The sequence below is a fragment of the Delphinapterus leucas genome, unplaced genomic scaffold, assembly GCF_059928025.1.
Source record: "Delphinapterus leucas isolate spDelLeu-1000000601 "Yukka" unplaced genomic scaffold, BTC_Dleu_Yukka2 spDelLeu_asBTCV2_sq60, whole genome shotgun sequence".
Lineage (NCBI taxonomy): Eukaryota > Metazoa > Chordata > Mammalia > Artiodactyla > Monodontidae > Delphinapterus > Delphinapterus leucas.
In genome coordinates, this window is record NW_028322269.1 from 456,528 (window position 1) to 473,413 (window position 16,886).

The 16,886-nt window shown below is 37.5% G+C and overlaps 1 protein-coding gene across 5 annotated transcripts in view; it reads left to right on the forward strand.

Annotated features, from left to right (window-relative positions):
- The first annotated feature begins 3,202 nt into the window (after positions 1 to 3,202).
- The window catches only part of YTHDC1 (YTH N6-methyladenosine RNA binding protein C1), a 35,907-nt gene continuing 22,223 nt past the window's right edge, over positions 3,203 to 16,886 (forward strand). For 3 of the 5 annotated variants that reach the window (XM_089906077.1, XM_022561687.3, XM_022561689.3), the window contains exons 1-3: positions 4,283 to 14,707; positions 15,075 to 15,403; positions 15,523 to 15,955. In XM_089906077.1, coding sequence (XP_089762203.1) covers positions 14,554 to 14,707; positions 15,075 to 15,403; positions 15,523 to 15,955 — 916 coding nt within the window. In that variant the 5' untranslated portion in view covers positions 4,283 to 14,553. Of the gene's footprint in view, positions 3,590 to 4,281; positions 14,708 to 15,074; positions 15,404 to 15,522; positions 15,956 to 16,886 lie in introns of those variants that run through there. The other 2 variants (XM_022561686.3, XM_089906078.1) reach the window with 2 other exon arrangements.

Sequence of the window (16,886 nt, forward strand, 5' to 3'; positions counted from 1 at the left end):
TCACAGACAGAATTAGGTACTTCCATCAGGAGGCACATAACATCTGATTGTCTTTCTGTTATACAAATTAGCAGCCATTAATAACCATTGTCTTGATCTGTTTATTACATAATGGTTATAAAATGGTGATGTCCTACTTCTATCATTGCTTTGCCCTGGCCACATAGTAGCTGGAATACTTCCCTAAAGAGAAACTTCCCTTCATCAACTATTTGTTTGGTAACCCTGAGATACAGTTCTAATTGGAAAGACGGATAAATGATGATTTCTCTTTACCAGTTTTCAAAATAATGAACTGGTTCCCTAGCATCACTCAAAGGGGAATGATGAATTTTTCTGAACTATTATGAATTCAAGGATTTAAACATATTTGATATGTTTCAGTCCAATGCAATTGTATCTTTACAGCTGCTCAAAATGCTCCATAGTTTGATAGGTCTCTGGCATTCTCTGATTACTACTTTCTAATATGAGAGGATGTTCTAGGTTCATATTGCGTATTCTCTTCATTGACATTCTCTAAGAGTCTGGACTGAGTCTCCTTTACTCTCCACCCTACATAACCTTCCCGGGGCGACAGAACACAGCTATCAATTTTTTTTCTTTTTTCTGAATCCACACACTTCATTGATACATACTTCAATCTGTAATATTGGTCAAAGGTAGGGCAATTGAGAAGGGTGGTGGAGGAAATCTTATTGGAAAGTGCATGCCCTGATTAAAGGCATTAAGCTTCAATAAAAGCACATAAACACTGATGGTTCAAGGAAAGTCTTAGGTCAGCAGGCACCAGTTTGCAACCTGTGCTATATAACCTGGCCCTAGGCTGATGTGATATTAAATATTGTGAAATATATGTTTCAGAGATTTTATATTTTGTTGTCTTCCTCTGAGGAGTGCTGATCATCTTGAACTTGTGTTGGCTTATTTTCACATTTTACAGGCGTGGATCTTTGGAAAGCCAAAGGTGTTTTCCTTCCTCACGCTCCAGTGGGCTCACCTTTGAAATTCTGTTTCTGTGTAGACCTTATACTGCTTTTGTTTAGGGTTGGGTCCTGATTAGGCCCTTACTCTCATAAGGCCTGTCCCTCAAACATTATCTCAGCCACTTGCTCTCTCACTCATTATCTGGGTGGCAGCTCATTGGTGTTCTCCTTAGACCCTTGACCACACCAAGGCCTCTTTCTCCCTCAGAGCCTTTGGGTGTGCTGTCCTCTGCCTGGAAGACCCTTATCCCCACCTTTTACTGGGTATCAGTCTCAACTTCACCTCCTCAGAGAGGACTTTACTAGTTTTTCTATATAAAAAGCCTCCACCCATTCCCCCCCTACGGCACCCTTTGCCATATTAACCTCTTGTTTCTTCCATAGAATTTGTCATGACTTTTAATTTGTTTACTTTTGCTTTGTCTCCCTCACTAGAACATAAACTTGAACTCTTTGAAAAGAGAAACCAGATTCTATACCATGTATATTTTTTAACTCTGGAGCCTATTACAACATTTGGGGCAGGATAGGAATTTAATAAATACTAGTTGACTGAAATAATAAATGAGTAGAACATATATAATGCTTTTCTTGATTCAGCTTCTTCTTACATAACCATTGAATATCAACCTGAATTGAACCATGGGCAATTTTGCCACCTAGGACCTTTTTTTTTTTAACATGAAAACCATTTTTCTGCCCACCACCCTTGTCTTTTCTCCCCTTTACCTAGGTTAGGAGGCTTTTAGATCTCAACTAGGCTTTATTTTCCCTTCTCCAGAAAGCTTTCCTTTACTCTATTCTGTACCCTCCAGCAGTCTGAGTGACATGCCCCTAGAAGTTCCAATAACATTCTGAGCTTACTCCACATAAGGCAGTGTTAGGTGGTGGCTGGATCCAAATTGCCTTAATTTGAGTCATGTTACTTACTACTACTCATAACTTTGGGCACTTTAATTTCATATTACTTCACTTTCTTTTTATGTAAAATAGAGCTAGTAATATACTAATCTAATTGTGTTTTCAGAAGATGAAATCAGATTGTGTAGGTCAAGTGCTCAGAACAGTTTCTGCCACACAGTAAGAACACACAATTTTTAGCTATTATTTTTACACAGTAACTTCCTGTTAACTTGTCTCTTCCTTATACATACTGAAAATTCCTGAAAGGCAGAAATACTGTCCTATTCACGCTTGATTCCTAAGCATCTGATACAAAGCTGGATTTATATTTACTGAATTGATTTCCTTCTCTCTTCTCCCTTCAAGCCCTCCAGATGGCTCCAAACGAATCTCTATTCGTGTTTTCCCACTACTTAAAATCTTCCCACTGCCTTCAGTTTGGTCTCTATGTTAAAAGGGCAATCAAAGACCAAGACACCATAGATCTGTCCTTCTCTAAACTTGCCATAAGTTTGTAGTTTGTTTTTATGTTTTTATGTCTATAACACTGTTACTTTTCTTGTTTTTCTGTTCTTCAAATTTTTTTTCCCTTGTAAACTCAGTTATGGAGCAGTGAAGCAAAATTACATTTTCATTCGTTGGACAATGAACTTTAAGCAAGTTTCCTCGCAGATCTTACCATATCATGTAAAATAATTTTTCGTCACTTCTGTAGTTTTAATTTCTCAATAGTCTGTTTAAATCAACTGTGTACCCCAGGACCTCGCTAAATGTTTCAATCAAATTTATGTGAATTACAAAGCTATTTTAAAATACAATATAATTCCCTTCCCCAGTTAAAAACGAAACTAGTAGGCTTTTGTGACAAGTGAGCTGGTTGTGTCCTGTGCTGCCTTTGGGTAAGCCTGTAGCACCAAACAAGAAAGTACATCCGGTACCTAGAGTAGAAAGTGGTGGCTGCAAAGGGACTGGCCCAGACTTGTCCTAAATAAGTCTCCAATTTCCAGAACTGAATCAGGTGTCCCGCGGAGCGACAGAAAGCATCTTTTTCTTGAGGCTGGAAGCTCCGTTAATAGGCGCTTCAGGTGAGAAACCTGAGCCACCTGGGAATACCCAGCGCAGCAGGCTCCCTGTAAACTTGGGAGACTTTTATCACTAGAAATAGAACTCATTCCAGGAACTTCCGGGCTGCGGGGGGCGGGGCAACGTGCTGACGTTACGTCACGTTCTTGCCTGACCTGCCACCCCGCCCTCTCCGCACTGTGACGTTCCCAGGGAGGAACGAAGCGTAAACAGCGCAGGGCATTTTGGGAGGGGGATTGTTTCACGCAGGAAGCAGGCTCCATTTTAGCGCCGCCCGCTGTCGCCATCTGTTTCCCTTCCCTCCCCGTTACCGCCTCCCGTTCCTAAGCCCCAACGGGAAGGCTGGGCCTGGGGTGGGGGAGGCAGGAGTGAAAGGAGGAAAGGGGAAAAGGGAGAAAGGGAAGAAGTGGGGAGAAAGGGTGGGTCGGGAAGGGTGCGTGGTAGAGGCTAACGTGCGAAGCGCGCAAGCCCAGCGGACGGACTGACGGACGCGCCTGTGGTTCTGCTGCCGCGGCTGCGGCGCCCGCGCGAGTCGCGTCGAAGCGGCGGTGGCGGCTGCGGCGGCAGCAGCGGAAACAAGAGGGGAGCAATGGCGGCCGACAGCCGAGAGGAGAAAGGTTAGTGCGGAGAAAGGTGATGGGCGGAGGCGGGGCTCGGGAGTGGGTCGACGGAGCCGTGGTCGTCGTTGTGGGTAGGGGAGGTTAGCTTCCTCCGCGCGGAGCCGGTCTCTCCATCGAGACGCTTGGACTCATTGGAAAAGACCAGGCCTGCCCTTTCGTCCTCTGTCTCCACATAACCTAACACTTCATCTAGCCTTGGATTTTTCTTTAATCCTAATTCCCTTCTTCACTTAACGTTTATGTGTCCTGGGCGCGGCTGAGAGAAGGCCTGTTCTGAGTTGCAGGCCCTTAGGTTTATTTCCTGGTAGTGGCATGCGGATGTAATGCGTATCTTCAGAACAGCCTTTTCTGTTAGGCTGAATTTCGAAAACCCTTAATACCCTTAAAGCTGGTAATCTACTAAGTAAGCATATTTAAGAAGTGGTATAGGTAGATAATTTCGCGAAATGTCTACGAGTAACTTATGGCTGTTCTGTTAAATAGGCAAAGTGGCAAGAATGGCCTGTTTGGTTCCTTATATACTTATTTTGGAAAACGTGATGTTTGAAAAGATGATTATGTGATTTAGGCCAGGCAGGAAAAATCCTGGCCGCTATTGTGATAGACACACGTTGTGCGTAGTTCCTAGAGGGTACAACCAGGAACAAATGGATATAATTTGTAGAGAGTCGGAGGGCTACGGTTACTTTAAATATGGGAAGAACTGATGTTGCCAGAATGAAATGTCATGTCTTTTTAAATACCGACCTTCCAAGCCCTGGAAATGTTAATGTAGATCCTGAATCAGTACAAGTCTGGAGAGTGGTCTAGATTGGATGGTACGTTAAGGTTTTTTACAACCCTAAGATTACCATGATAAATTTGGCAACATTATAGTTGATAAAAATCTGGCCAGCTGCTGTCCTGTATTTTACGGATCTACTCTTTTGTGTGGCTAATTGATTTGGGGGAGGGAGGATTTGTTAAGTGGGCTGTAGAGTCAAGTTCCATTAGACTTGTGACCTCTCATTATTGAATCAGTGAACTGCTCAATAATAGGGACAGGCTTGGGCCACGGAGTGGGTGGGAATATGTTTAAGATATGGCTCCTATCTCAAAGCAGCTCGGTGATTAGGTTTTAGTAGTTTAATTTTCCTTCCTTAAACGAATCCTAAAAATCCTCTCCCTTCCTTTTGAGAAGTCCAGAAGGAATGTGATCATAGGATTACATGGTGTTAGTGAATAAAAGAAACTGCTTTAATTAGTAGTAAAGTGGTATTAAGTAGATGATTTTAATCAGGAAGAATTAATTCAGTCAACATTTGATTGTTTCAGAGTGTAATCTATGATCTGTGTGTATGGGAGTGGGTGGTGGTTGTGGTGGGTGAGATGAACTAGATAAAAAATGAGTAAAAGCTCAGTACTTCTCAAGAGTTCAGTGTCTGTTAAGGTGAACATAGTTGTAAGTCAGTTATGGTGTAGACACAATATTGTACACGGAGGAAAAAAGTAGGTGATATTTTATAAATTTTGTTTTAGAAACGAATTTAGTGATGAAAGCGTCTAAATGCATAAACTTTGTAACTATTATTGGGAAGTAGTAATGCCACCTATTAGCAATACTCAGGATAAATTGTCCAGCTAAATTGTCCAGCTTCTGAAAGGCCTCACATTTGTGTAGTTTTTAAAAAATTAATTTTCATAATTCAGCTTCATTTCAAAATTTATGATGTAAGTACTTATAGTTTAAGATTGTCTCTAGTTTACTGGGAAAGCTAGCAGATACGTACCTACTGGAATTGCTTATTTAATTTTGGAATGAGCAGATTTCTAGAATAACCCACTTTGCATGTATGGAAACTGAGGCCTAGGGTGTCTCACTTTCTTGATCTTTGTCAAACAGCTAGAATAATAGCCAGAATTAGAATTAATGCTTGACTCTTTCTTTTCATGTTGAACAAGGAAAAATGGGAAGCTAAGTACTTATTGTCATCAGTAGGATGACGATGAAACACTAGGAAATTGTAAAGGTAAGCCCTGTCACAAATCTTAGACATGTCACAAACCTTAAGTCCTTTCTTGAAAGATTCCGTAAGTGGTGTAAGATCTTGATAAGAAATGAGTTTAAGTTGCAGAAATTTGCTATAAATCACAGAGCAGTTACAACACTTTCAGTTATAAAGTCCTTGGATTATTGGGCTTTGCACATTAGCTGTGTAATAAGCAGACATTACCTTCTATAAATGCTTCTGTAATACCCATACCTAGAAAGTGAAGCCTATAACTGGAGAATTTGCCAGCTTCCTGATTCCTGTGGTGATTGTCCAAAAAGTGGATGTGGAAGATGTTGGAATGTTGGTGGTATTAATTAGTGTTAATTGCCATTTTTCTACGTTTTCCATTATAAACACCTGGTTTATATTTTATTTCTTAAGCTCTTAAAAATTTCTCTCTGAAGAACAATTATACAAGGTTAATGTATCTAAAATGTGGATAGTGAGGTACCACTTTTGAAAGTAACATGTTTTCTGCATTACCAGACTGGAAGCTCCATGAAGGCCAGGAGTATGTCTTGTTTACCAGGTTCCTGGTGTACAGTAATTATGTCTCAGTGCCTCGAATAAATGATTTAGAAGATTGTAGATCATTAGCTCAAGGTTGGACTTCATTAATGACTGACTAGTTATGACTAGTTATGTGATATTTGCTATTGATGTCCAATAAGAGTTTCCCAGTTTAAATTATATACGTACACACACTCATGCAGGCAAATACGTATAAAGATGTATGCATGGTTACGTATACACACATATATGTATATACACACTGTAGCCCTCACTATAGTAAGTCCTTAGGGTTAGACTGACTTGGTCCACTTTAGTTAGGGCTTTGTAAAGCATAGAGTATGTATTTGATATTCCGATACATTTGTTTTACCCATAATAGAAGTAGGAGAAAAAAATTACAAATGCCCTCCTTAGACTTCAATTGTATGCATTTTGGAAGACAGGAAATTTGGATGGGATAGGAAATCCAAGTCTCTACACTTCTTGAAGAATGACAAAAAAGTAACTGAGAGACTGGTCTAATGTACAACACAACAGAAGGGGAGGCTCCAGGAAATCTTACTACGTTGCCAAACCTGACTAAAACTATATTAAGTGAATTAAAATAAAAACTGTAATGTATTATGGTGCCCTGTATTGGAAAACAAAATAAGTAGTATATTTAAGTACCCAGTTTTTTGGTTTTTTTTTTTCTTTAAATATTTCAGGTCTTAGTCTGATGCTGGATCCTGAAATAAATAGTACTTTGTATCTCCTGACCCAGAAGCTTCCTGGGTCAAAAAAATGAACTGCGTCTCAGATAAAGGTTAATTTTCTACACTGATATCCCTGGAGTTAAGGTTTGTGGCCTTCCTGGGCCAGGAATTTCAAGGTTGAGGTGTAATTCTGGTAGAGTGGAAACAGCATTAAATTTGGATTCAGAACTGAGATTTAAGTCACAGTACTTTAATTCTTTGGGCTTCATTTGGGATATTTTTTGTTTCCTTGTTTTGCTTCCTATACCCATGGATCTGTACCTCTTTCCCAAAACTCAGTTTGTTAATAATATCGATAGTTTGTGATAACTAAGATTATGCTTGCTTAACAAGTGATGATAATGAAGTCCGTATAAAAACATCATATATTGTGAATGCAAAACGTTCACAGATTATTGCATTTCCATAGAGGAATCAAGCTAGCAGTAGCCTGCTTTGTTTTGTTTTTAATTGAGGCAGCATTTAAAAGACAATTTCAAATAAAAATCTGAATTTGGGAATCCTCTCGAAAATTTGTAAGATCCGACATAGCACTTGTATTCTGTCAAGGCAGTTAATCCACTTGAGTTGAATAGGCTTGTCCCCTTTAGCATTCCTACTCTTCCACAAAGTATCATATATACTAAAACTGAAGTTTGGTGTCCCTGTGCCTCAGTGTCTTGAACCTTAAATTTTTTTGCAGTTATTTAACATCAGTGTTGTTCAGGAGTTGTGGGTTTATATGCATTCTAGGGTCAGGCAGATAAAGTACTTACTTAGTACAATAGGTAATGGTGAGAGGTTATAGACAGTAAAGGAGTAAGCATGGTATATGTTCAGGCAATGTTAGTAAATACACTGATGTATGGGACATAAACCCAGATTGTCTCATGCAAAACTGTGACATAAGTTACCTTCTCTGTGTCTTAACAGAAGACTATCAGGACTGCTCCATCTGGTTTTTTTCAGATGGGAGTCTGGGCCCCTAGTGATCAAATAGTCTTTTTTTTTAAATGTGGGGTCTGGATTTTTATATTAAATCCTTGGCGCTTTCAAAAACAAAGCATCCAAGAGCTAGATTCATCCTACAGGCTGTTAGTGTATAACTTTGAATGGATTTGAACTTTAGCTGTAAATGGAAATACTGTTTGTTTGTGTTTCATTTGAGTTAATTTGTTGCACTGACATATTGTGGAAAAATTCATTTTGTTGTGGCATCTAAAACACAATTTTCAGGGTTTTAAAAGGATTTTTTTTAAAAAGACTGTATAGTTCTTTATATAGACTTCTCAAAAAAAAATGAAGTGCTTTAACTGTAGAAATACTGCATTTGAGTTATTTTTTATATAGAATTCTTAACCTGGCATTTGCTAGCCTTTGTTCATTTTATTGCTGATATTCTTAAGGTGCTGCTGTCAAACTACTGTGAAGAAATTGTATATGTACATATCACTATACAGAATAATAATGCTAAATTTCAGGATAAAGTGAGTGATTTAAAACATTAAAGTAGTTTAAAGAGAGTCACCCTAGAGAACCGGTGGATGTTACTTTATCTCTTAAAGACATAGTTATTTCTTTCTAAAAAGGATATGCCAGTGATAGATAGTCTTTAATAGTAGTAGCTTCTGAGACTACTAAAATAATCTTTCTTTATAACTAATTCATTTTAAATTGAAAACATGAATTAAAATATATACAAACTCCTTTCTCTAGCCAATGAATGAAGTGGTCAGAGGAAGCAGCTTGTTAGCTTTATAACCCAATACTATGAACTCTCTCACCTTTTTAAACGAGATTTTGGTTTTTAAGAGTACTCCTTATATTTATAATTAAAATCCCTAAGTTTAAGCAAAACTAAGCAGGTGGTCGTAGTTTTGAAAACATCTATCAAGTATTTAACATTTCAACCAACAATAGGTGGAGTCCATGGCTCCTCTCTTTGAACCTGAGTAGACTTTTGTGATTGTCTCTGAATAAAATACTGTGGCACTGTTGCTGAGCTTCTGCCTAAACCACCATGAAAGCTCTAAACCACCATGAAAGAGGTCGGCCTACGCTGAAGCTGTCATGGGGGAGAGTGACCATAGAAAGGAGTGCCGTAGGAACTCCAGCTGTTCTGAGTCTTCCCAGCCAAGGTATGTGAATAAGCAAGCCTTCAGATGATTCTAGCTAACCCGTAACTGCAGCCACGTGAGAGACCCTAGTTGAGCCTCAGAACCATAAGCAATAATAGTAAATTACTGTATTGTTTTAAGTCACCAAGTTTTTGGGGTAGCATGTTAAACTTACAGCAGTAGATAGTAGGAACATTTATGCATTTGTCTTATTGAGAAAAGAGGATTTTATTTTATGTGCTGGACCAGATTTTGTGTATAGTGTACCCTAGTCATTAACAAAAGGTTCAGAAGCATCAAATAACTGCCCCATCCACCCCCTTCCCTTCCCCAAACACTGATCTTTTTATTCTAAATGCCTCTTTTCAGAGGTGAAGAAACTGGAGCTCAGACTGGGACTTTCCTAAAGATACCTAGCTCTTAAATGATGACCTGGATTTTCTTGCTTCCAAATACAAATCTCTTGCTCCTATGTATCATATTTCAGCAAATATATAAGCGATTTCAGTGGTGGAGAGAAGTAAATTAAAATGTGATCTTTTATATCAGGGTCAGATAGAAAATAATATTTTAGGCTTTGTGGGCCACATAAGGTCTTCGTCATATGTTCTTTCCTTTTTTTTAAAACACAACCTTAAAAATGAAGAAACCATTTATATCTTGCCAGTCAAAAATAGGCCATGGGCTGAATTTGTCTTGCAGGTCTTATTAGTTGGCTGATACTGTGATAAAACCACAGTTAGGTTTTTGATGTCATAGACTATAATATGGATAAAAATTTGTAGACCATCAAGTGAGGATGTTATGGTTGATCTTAAAGTAAATTTAAGGTGCTATAATGTTGGTAATATGGAGCTTTCTGGTGCACTAATTTGGAATTAATGTACTAGTGCACATGACCTTTCAGTGATACTTTGTAGTTTTGTTTTCTTATATTTTGTTTAAAGATGCTTATTTTATAATAGCCAGGACATGGAAGCAACCTAAGTGTCCATCGACAGATGAATGGATAAAGAAGATGTGGTACATATATACAATGGAATATTGCTCAGCCATAAAAAGAAACAAAACTGAGTTATTTGTAGTGAGGTGAATGGACCTAAAGTCTGTCATACAGAGTGAAGTAAGTCAGAAAGAGAAAAATAAATACTGTATGCTAACACATATATATATGGAATCTAAAGAAAAAAAAGGGTTCTGATGAACCTAGGGGCAAGACAGGAATAAAGACACAGACATAGAGAATGGACTTGAGGATATAGGGAGGGGAAAGGGGTAAGCTGAGACAAAGTGAGAGAGTTGACATATATACATTGACATTGACATATATACACTACCAAATGTAAAATAGATAGCTGGGGGGAAGCAGCCACATAGCACAGGGAGATCAGCTCCTGCTTTGTGACCACCTAGAGGGGTGGGATAGGGAGTGTGGGAGGGAGACGCAAGAGGGAAGAGATATGGGGATATATGTATATAGATAGCTTATTCACTTTGTTATACAGTAGCAACTAACAAAATGTAAAGCAATTATACCTCAATAAAGATGTTAAAAAAAAAAAAGATGATTTTAATGTCCCCCATCTGATTTAACCGTAAATTTAGAAAGCCTGAACTCTAGACGTGTGAATTTGCTCAACTTGAATTTCTGAGCTTCTATTTCTTTATCTGCAGAGTATTGGATCTAAAACATACCTTGTGTGCGTCATGTATGATATGTGTGAAAGTGATAAAATGTTAGAAAAGCAAGTATTGATTAATATTTTAAAATTTTGTAGATGCTTTCTAAAACTGCAACCAATCTTTGAATTTGACTAATACAATTATTTGTTAAAGCTTTTTAAGACAGTAATACCCTTTTTATAGGGAAACCATGATTTAGGCATGTCTGAAATTTAAATTGATTAATTAACCTGCACAGTTATTTCATTCTGTGTTTAGCATGTCTGGATTTAGCATGTATAAAAGTTCATGTGAATGTTCAGGCTTTTGAAGTGGATATTTCTAATCAAGAACTAGTATTTCTTTTTTTTTTTTAAACATCTTTATTGGGGTATAATTGCTTTACAATGGTGTGTTAGTTTCTGCTTTATAACAAAGTGAATCAGTTATACATATACATATGTTCCCATATGTCTTCCCTCTTGCGTCTCCCTCCCTCCCACTCTCCCTATCCCACCCCTCCAGGCTGTCACAAAGCACCGAGCTAATATCCCTGTGCCTTCTGGCTGCTTCCCCCAGCTATCTACCTTACTACGTTTGTTAGTGTGTATATGTCCATGACTCTCTCTCGCCCTGTCAAAGCTCACCCCTCCCCCTCCCCATATCCTCAAGTCCGTTCTCCAGTAGGTCTGCGTCTTTATTCCTGTCTTTACCCCTAGGTTCTTCATGACATTTTTTTTCCCCTTAAATTCCATATATATGTGTTAGCATACGGTATTTGTCTTTTTCTTTCCGACTTACTTCACTCTGTATGACAGACTCTAGGTCTATCCATCTCATTACAAATAGCTCAATTTCATTTCTTTTTAAGGCTGAGTAATATTCCATTGTATATATGTGCCACATTTTCTTTATCCATTCATCCGATGATGGGCGCTTAGGTTGTTTCCATCTCCGGGCTATTGTAAATAGAGCTGCAGTGAACACTTTGGTACATGACTCTTTGAATTTTGGTTTTCTCAGGGTATATGCCCAGTACTGGGATTGCTGGGTCATATGGTAATTCTATTTGTAGTTTTTTAAGGAACCTCCATACTGTTCTCCATAGTGGCTGAACCAATTCACATTCCCACCAGCAGTGCAAGAGTGTTCCCTTTTCTCCACACCCTCTCCAGCATTTATTGTTTCTAGATTTTTTGATGATGGCCATTCTGACTGGTGTGAGATGATATCTCATTGTAGTTTTGATTTGCATTTCTCTAATGATTAATGATGTTGAGCATTCTTTCATGTGTTTGTTGGCAATCTGTATATCTTCTTTGGAGAAATGTCTATTTAGGTCTTCTGCCCATTTTTGGATTGGGTTGTTTGTTTTTTTTGATTTGAGCTCCATGAACTGTTTGTATATTTGGGAGATTAATCCTTTGTCTGTTGCTTCATTTGCAAATATTTTCTCCCATTCTGAGGGTTGTCTTTTGGTCTTGATTATGGTTTCCTTTGCTGTGCAAAAGCTTTGAAGTTTCATTAGGTCCCATTTGTTTATTTTTGTTTTTATTTCCATTACTCTAGGAGGTGGGTCAGAAAGGATCTTGCTGTGATTTATGTCATAGAGTGAAGAACTAGTATTTCATGAAAAGATTTGTGTAGCACTGTATTTACTTAATTGCCTATTTTGCTGTCCTAGTTGTATTTTTTTTCTTTTGCTTCTACAGATATCTTATTTTTCAAGATCTGTTGGACCCACTTTTTACTGACTAGAGAGCTTTGACCTAAGAATCATTGAATATCTGAAAAACTTGGGTTTTAAAAAATCAAATTGTATGTTTTTATTTTTTATTTACAATATAACGTCCAAAAATTGTGTTTGCCACCATTCAGGTCTTGAGGGAATTTCCTCAGTGAAAACATGAACCCAGAGGATGAGAGAAGCCTTTTTGGTTGGCATATCTTGATTTTCAGTACCATTTAAGAAAATAAGTAAATAAAAATGATAACAGTCTGTATAGTATATATTCATTTTAGAAAAATGGTAAAGTACAGAAAAGCATTCTTACCACTCAAAGAAATCAGTTACGATGCTATTCCAAGCATAGGTAATTTTCAGTGTTTGTTTTTAATTTTTATTGGGGTGTAATTGATTTACAATGTTGTGTTAGTTTCAGGTGTACAGCAAAGTGAATCTGTTATACAAATACATATATCCACTCTTTTTTAGATTCTTTTCCCATATAGGCCATTGCAGAGAGTTGAGTAGAGTTCCCTGTGCTGTACAGTAGGTCCTTTTTAGTTATTTTATATATAGTAGTGTGTATGTGTCAGTGTTATTAAGTAGCAGCAGTGACTCCAAGCACAGAGGAAGATACATTGTTACCTTTTGCATATCCTGTGTAACCTTGCTTTCCTTCTTATTATGCCTACATTATCTGTTTTAGTTCTCTTGAGTCACTGATTTCTGTCCCTCTTGGGATATTTGAACTCCATCTAACCTGTTCATAGACCTCAGGTTAATAATCCTTGCTATAATTTTAGTGGGCTTTCCTTTTTGGCTGGAGCTGGGATACAATTGTCCTATCTCATCAGTTTTTATGATTTTATACCTCTCTTTACGTCACCTTAGATTTGGAAAGATATTTTTTGATGCCAGGATATTTAGTGTTCAAAACATTTACCATTAGCTTTAGTGCCTTATTTGAAAAAAAAAATCAGTTTAAAGTAGTAAATACATAGTTGCATGTATTTCTAAGACTTATTTTATCCAGTTGGACTGGGTTGGGGGTAGGGAAGGTGATGGGGTAATAAAACTGAGTTCTAAATTTTCACGATCATTGACTGTATCAATTACAGTCAATAGTTTCCTTGTCTGAACAAGTTATACTTTTATAGTCCATGCCAGCAGCCTCAAATGTTTTTCATTTGTGTACCCCATCAGTAATTTTCTTCTTTTAACTTACTTGGACATTATTTCAGACAAACAGGATAGCTGTAAGGATAGTACAAAGAATTCTTTTGCTTTTCAGCCACGTTCCACAAATGTTAACATTTTTACCACATTTGTCTTCCTGACTCATTCTTTCTCCCTCTTTTGTCAGTTGTAGACATGATGCTTCTTTGCCCCTAAATAGTTAAGTATGTATTTCCTAAAAAGTAGAATTCTCTTTTACTTAACTGTAGTACTATCAAAATCAGGAAATTGACATTGATACTTGTAATCTACAGACCTTGTTTAGATTTCATTAGTTTTTCAGTTGTCTCAGATAATGTGCTGTGTCAGTTATTGTATCTTTTAGTCTCCTTTAATCTGAAGTATTTCCTTAGTGTTTGTATTTCATGAATGAACTGTGACATTTTTGGATGCCTCTAAATTTGGGTTGGTTTGATGTTTGTTTACTCGTATAGGTTTAGGTTTTGCATAGGAATATCACAGAATTTTTCTATTCATAGTGCATCATTCCAGGGGTTCCATGTTGTTGATTTGACCCACTGCTAGTGATGTTAATCTTGATTGCTTGGTTAAGCTGGAGTGTGCCAGATTTCTCGACTGTACAATGGTAATAAGTATTCTGCCCGGAGTACACAATCTTTGATAAATGTATGTTTATTTAAAAATTATACACATGTATTTTTATTATTGTGCACATTTTAAAGCAGGCACAAACATTAGACATTAAAGGATGAGCTACAAATACAGAAGGTCTCACTTTTTCTTTTTGTACCCCAGTATATCCTTTCATACCTTATGGGTTATATACTCCTGGCTTTGTAGACCAGAGCTGTGCATCATATCCTTTACTTTATATCATTTTATAGGAATTATTCTTGTGTCTTGATCCTGAAATAAAAGCTCCTTGAAGGTTATGTTCTCATACTTCCGTAGCCTCAACACAGTAAGTACTCAGAAATAAATGCTTAATGTTAATGATTTTTCCCTGTTACTTTTTAATCTTTTGCTTCCAGATGGAGAACTTAATGTTCTAGATGATATTTTGACTGAAGTACCAGAACAGGACGATGAACTCTATAATCCAGAGAGTGAACAAGATAAAAATGAGAAAAAAGGTATGTAAGATTTCTATTTTTGTTAAAATAGCAAAGTAGAGATCAAATTCTTAAGAAAGAGTCTTTGCTTTTGTACTTGTTCCTTGTGGCACTTACCACCAAAAGCACAATCATAAGAAGCAGTGGTACCCAATTCCATGTGAATGAGAGTAATATATTTTTTTCCAAACGTGTGAAATGTCTCATGTATTTATTCCAGTGTTTGAAAGCTGTGTTTTCTTTATGATTAACTTTGGAGTAAAGGTATTTCAGAAAACATTTTAAAGAAGTGAGGCTTTCATTCTCTTATATATTTACCTGTTAAACTTTGGTGAAATAAGTCTAATACCCAAATTCTTATATATATATTTTTCATTGTATTTTTAAGGTTCAAAAAGAAAAAGTGACCGAATGGAATCTACTGACACAAAGCGACAAAAGCCTTCTGTTCATTCAAGACAATTGATTTCTAAGCCACTGAGCTCATCAGTTAGCAATAACAAAAGAATGGTTAGTACAAAAGGAAAGTCAGTCACAGAGTATAAAAATGAGGAATATCAACGATCTGAAAGAAACAAACGTCTAGAAGCTGATCGGAAGATTCGTTTGTCAAGTAGTGCCTCCAGAGAACCTTATAAGAGTCAATCTGAGAAAACATGTCTGCGGAAAAGGGATCCTGAAAGGAGGGTCAAATCCCCTACACCAGATGGTTCTGAGGTAGTAAATATTATTGCAGATATAATACAGAAAGCAGTTCTTTTTGAGGCTAGAACTATTTATTCACTCTGACCTTGTCTGTTATATGACTGCTGATTCCCTTTTTCTTTAAACATCAGAGAATTGGGCTTGAAGTGGATAGACGTGCAAGCAGATCCAGCCAGTCTTCCAAGGAGGAAGTGAACTCTGAAGAATATGGCTCTGACCATGAGACTGGCAGCAGTGGTTCTTCTGATGAGCAAGGCAACAATACTGAGAATGAGGAGGAAGGGGTGGAAGATGTGGAGGAAGATGAAGAAGTAGAAGAAGATGCAGAGGAAGATGAAGAGGTGGATGACGATGGAGAGGAGGAAGAGGAGGAAGAAGAAGAGGAAGAGGAGGAGGAGGAGGAAGAGGAGGAGGAGGAAGAAGAAGAATATGAACAGGATGAGAGAGACCAGAAGGAAGAGGGAAATGATTATGACACCCGGAGTGAGGCTAGCGACTCCGATTCTGAATCTGTTTCCTTCACGGATGGGTCTGTCAGATCTGGTTCAGGAACCGATGGATCAGGTACTAATTTTTATATGTAAAGGTTTGTCTTTTTTTTTTTTTAATTGTTTTTTTCTTTAACATGTTTAAATTGAATTATAAAATTTTTGAGGCAATGGGGGGGATGTTAGTAAGACTGTCCTGTGATTTTTTTTTTAATAGCGTGCTTTTGAGTATTATAAATGTACTTGAATAAGATTTACATATCTTAGTAAAGGCATTTCCCAGCTACAAATTGATTGTATTATAAATACACTAGTCTGATTATCTATAAGGAAATGTATTTGAGGTTTTAATGTTATAAATTCTTAGATTTCCATACTAGTCAACAACAGCTTATTTAAACACTGATGTACTTGAAGTATATTCATATGGAACCTGTTTGCTAGGTATTAAAATATTTTCATGTTAAATGCCTCTAGATTTCCATCATGTGGCAACAGAAACCAAAATAACTTTCTTTTTCTCTTGGGAGCACAAACTTTTCTTTCATTTTTGTACCTGTGGGTTGACTGACGGGCAGGGTCTCCAGAGGGCTGGGTGTAAAGGTACCAGATGGAAAATAAGAGTATAAAATTATTGTGGAGAGACTGGGTAAGAGGCATCTTGGGTCATTCCTTCAATGCTACATGCCCTGCCACTTTATCTGACCCATGAGACTTGAATATGAGAATGGTAGGTAGTTGCAGTCATTAGACTGAGGGAGCCCTCTTTTGGGGGGAAGTTCAGAGGGTAGAGCAACGAGAGGCCAGGGTACTTAGAGACCGCTGGTCACTCTGTGATGATTATACTCATGGCTGTCTTATGTGAAGATGCAGCATCGATCTCCTACATAGGCCAAATGTACTAAATATTGGAATACAAGAAAAATTCTATTCTTTTGATATATATGATAGTTAAATGTCATTATTATAGAATTTTATCATTTTAGTGTAGTACATTGTTAGTAAAT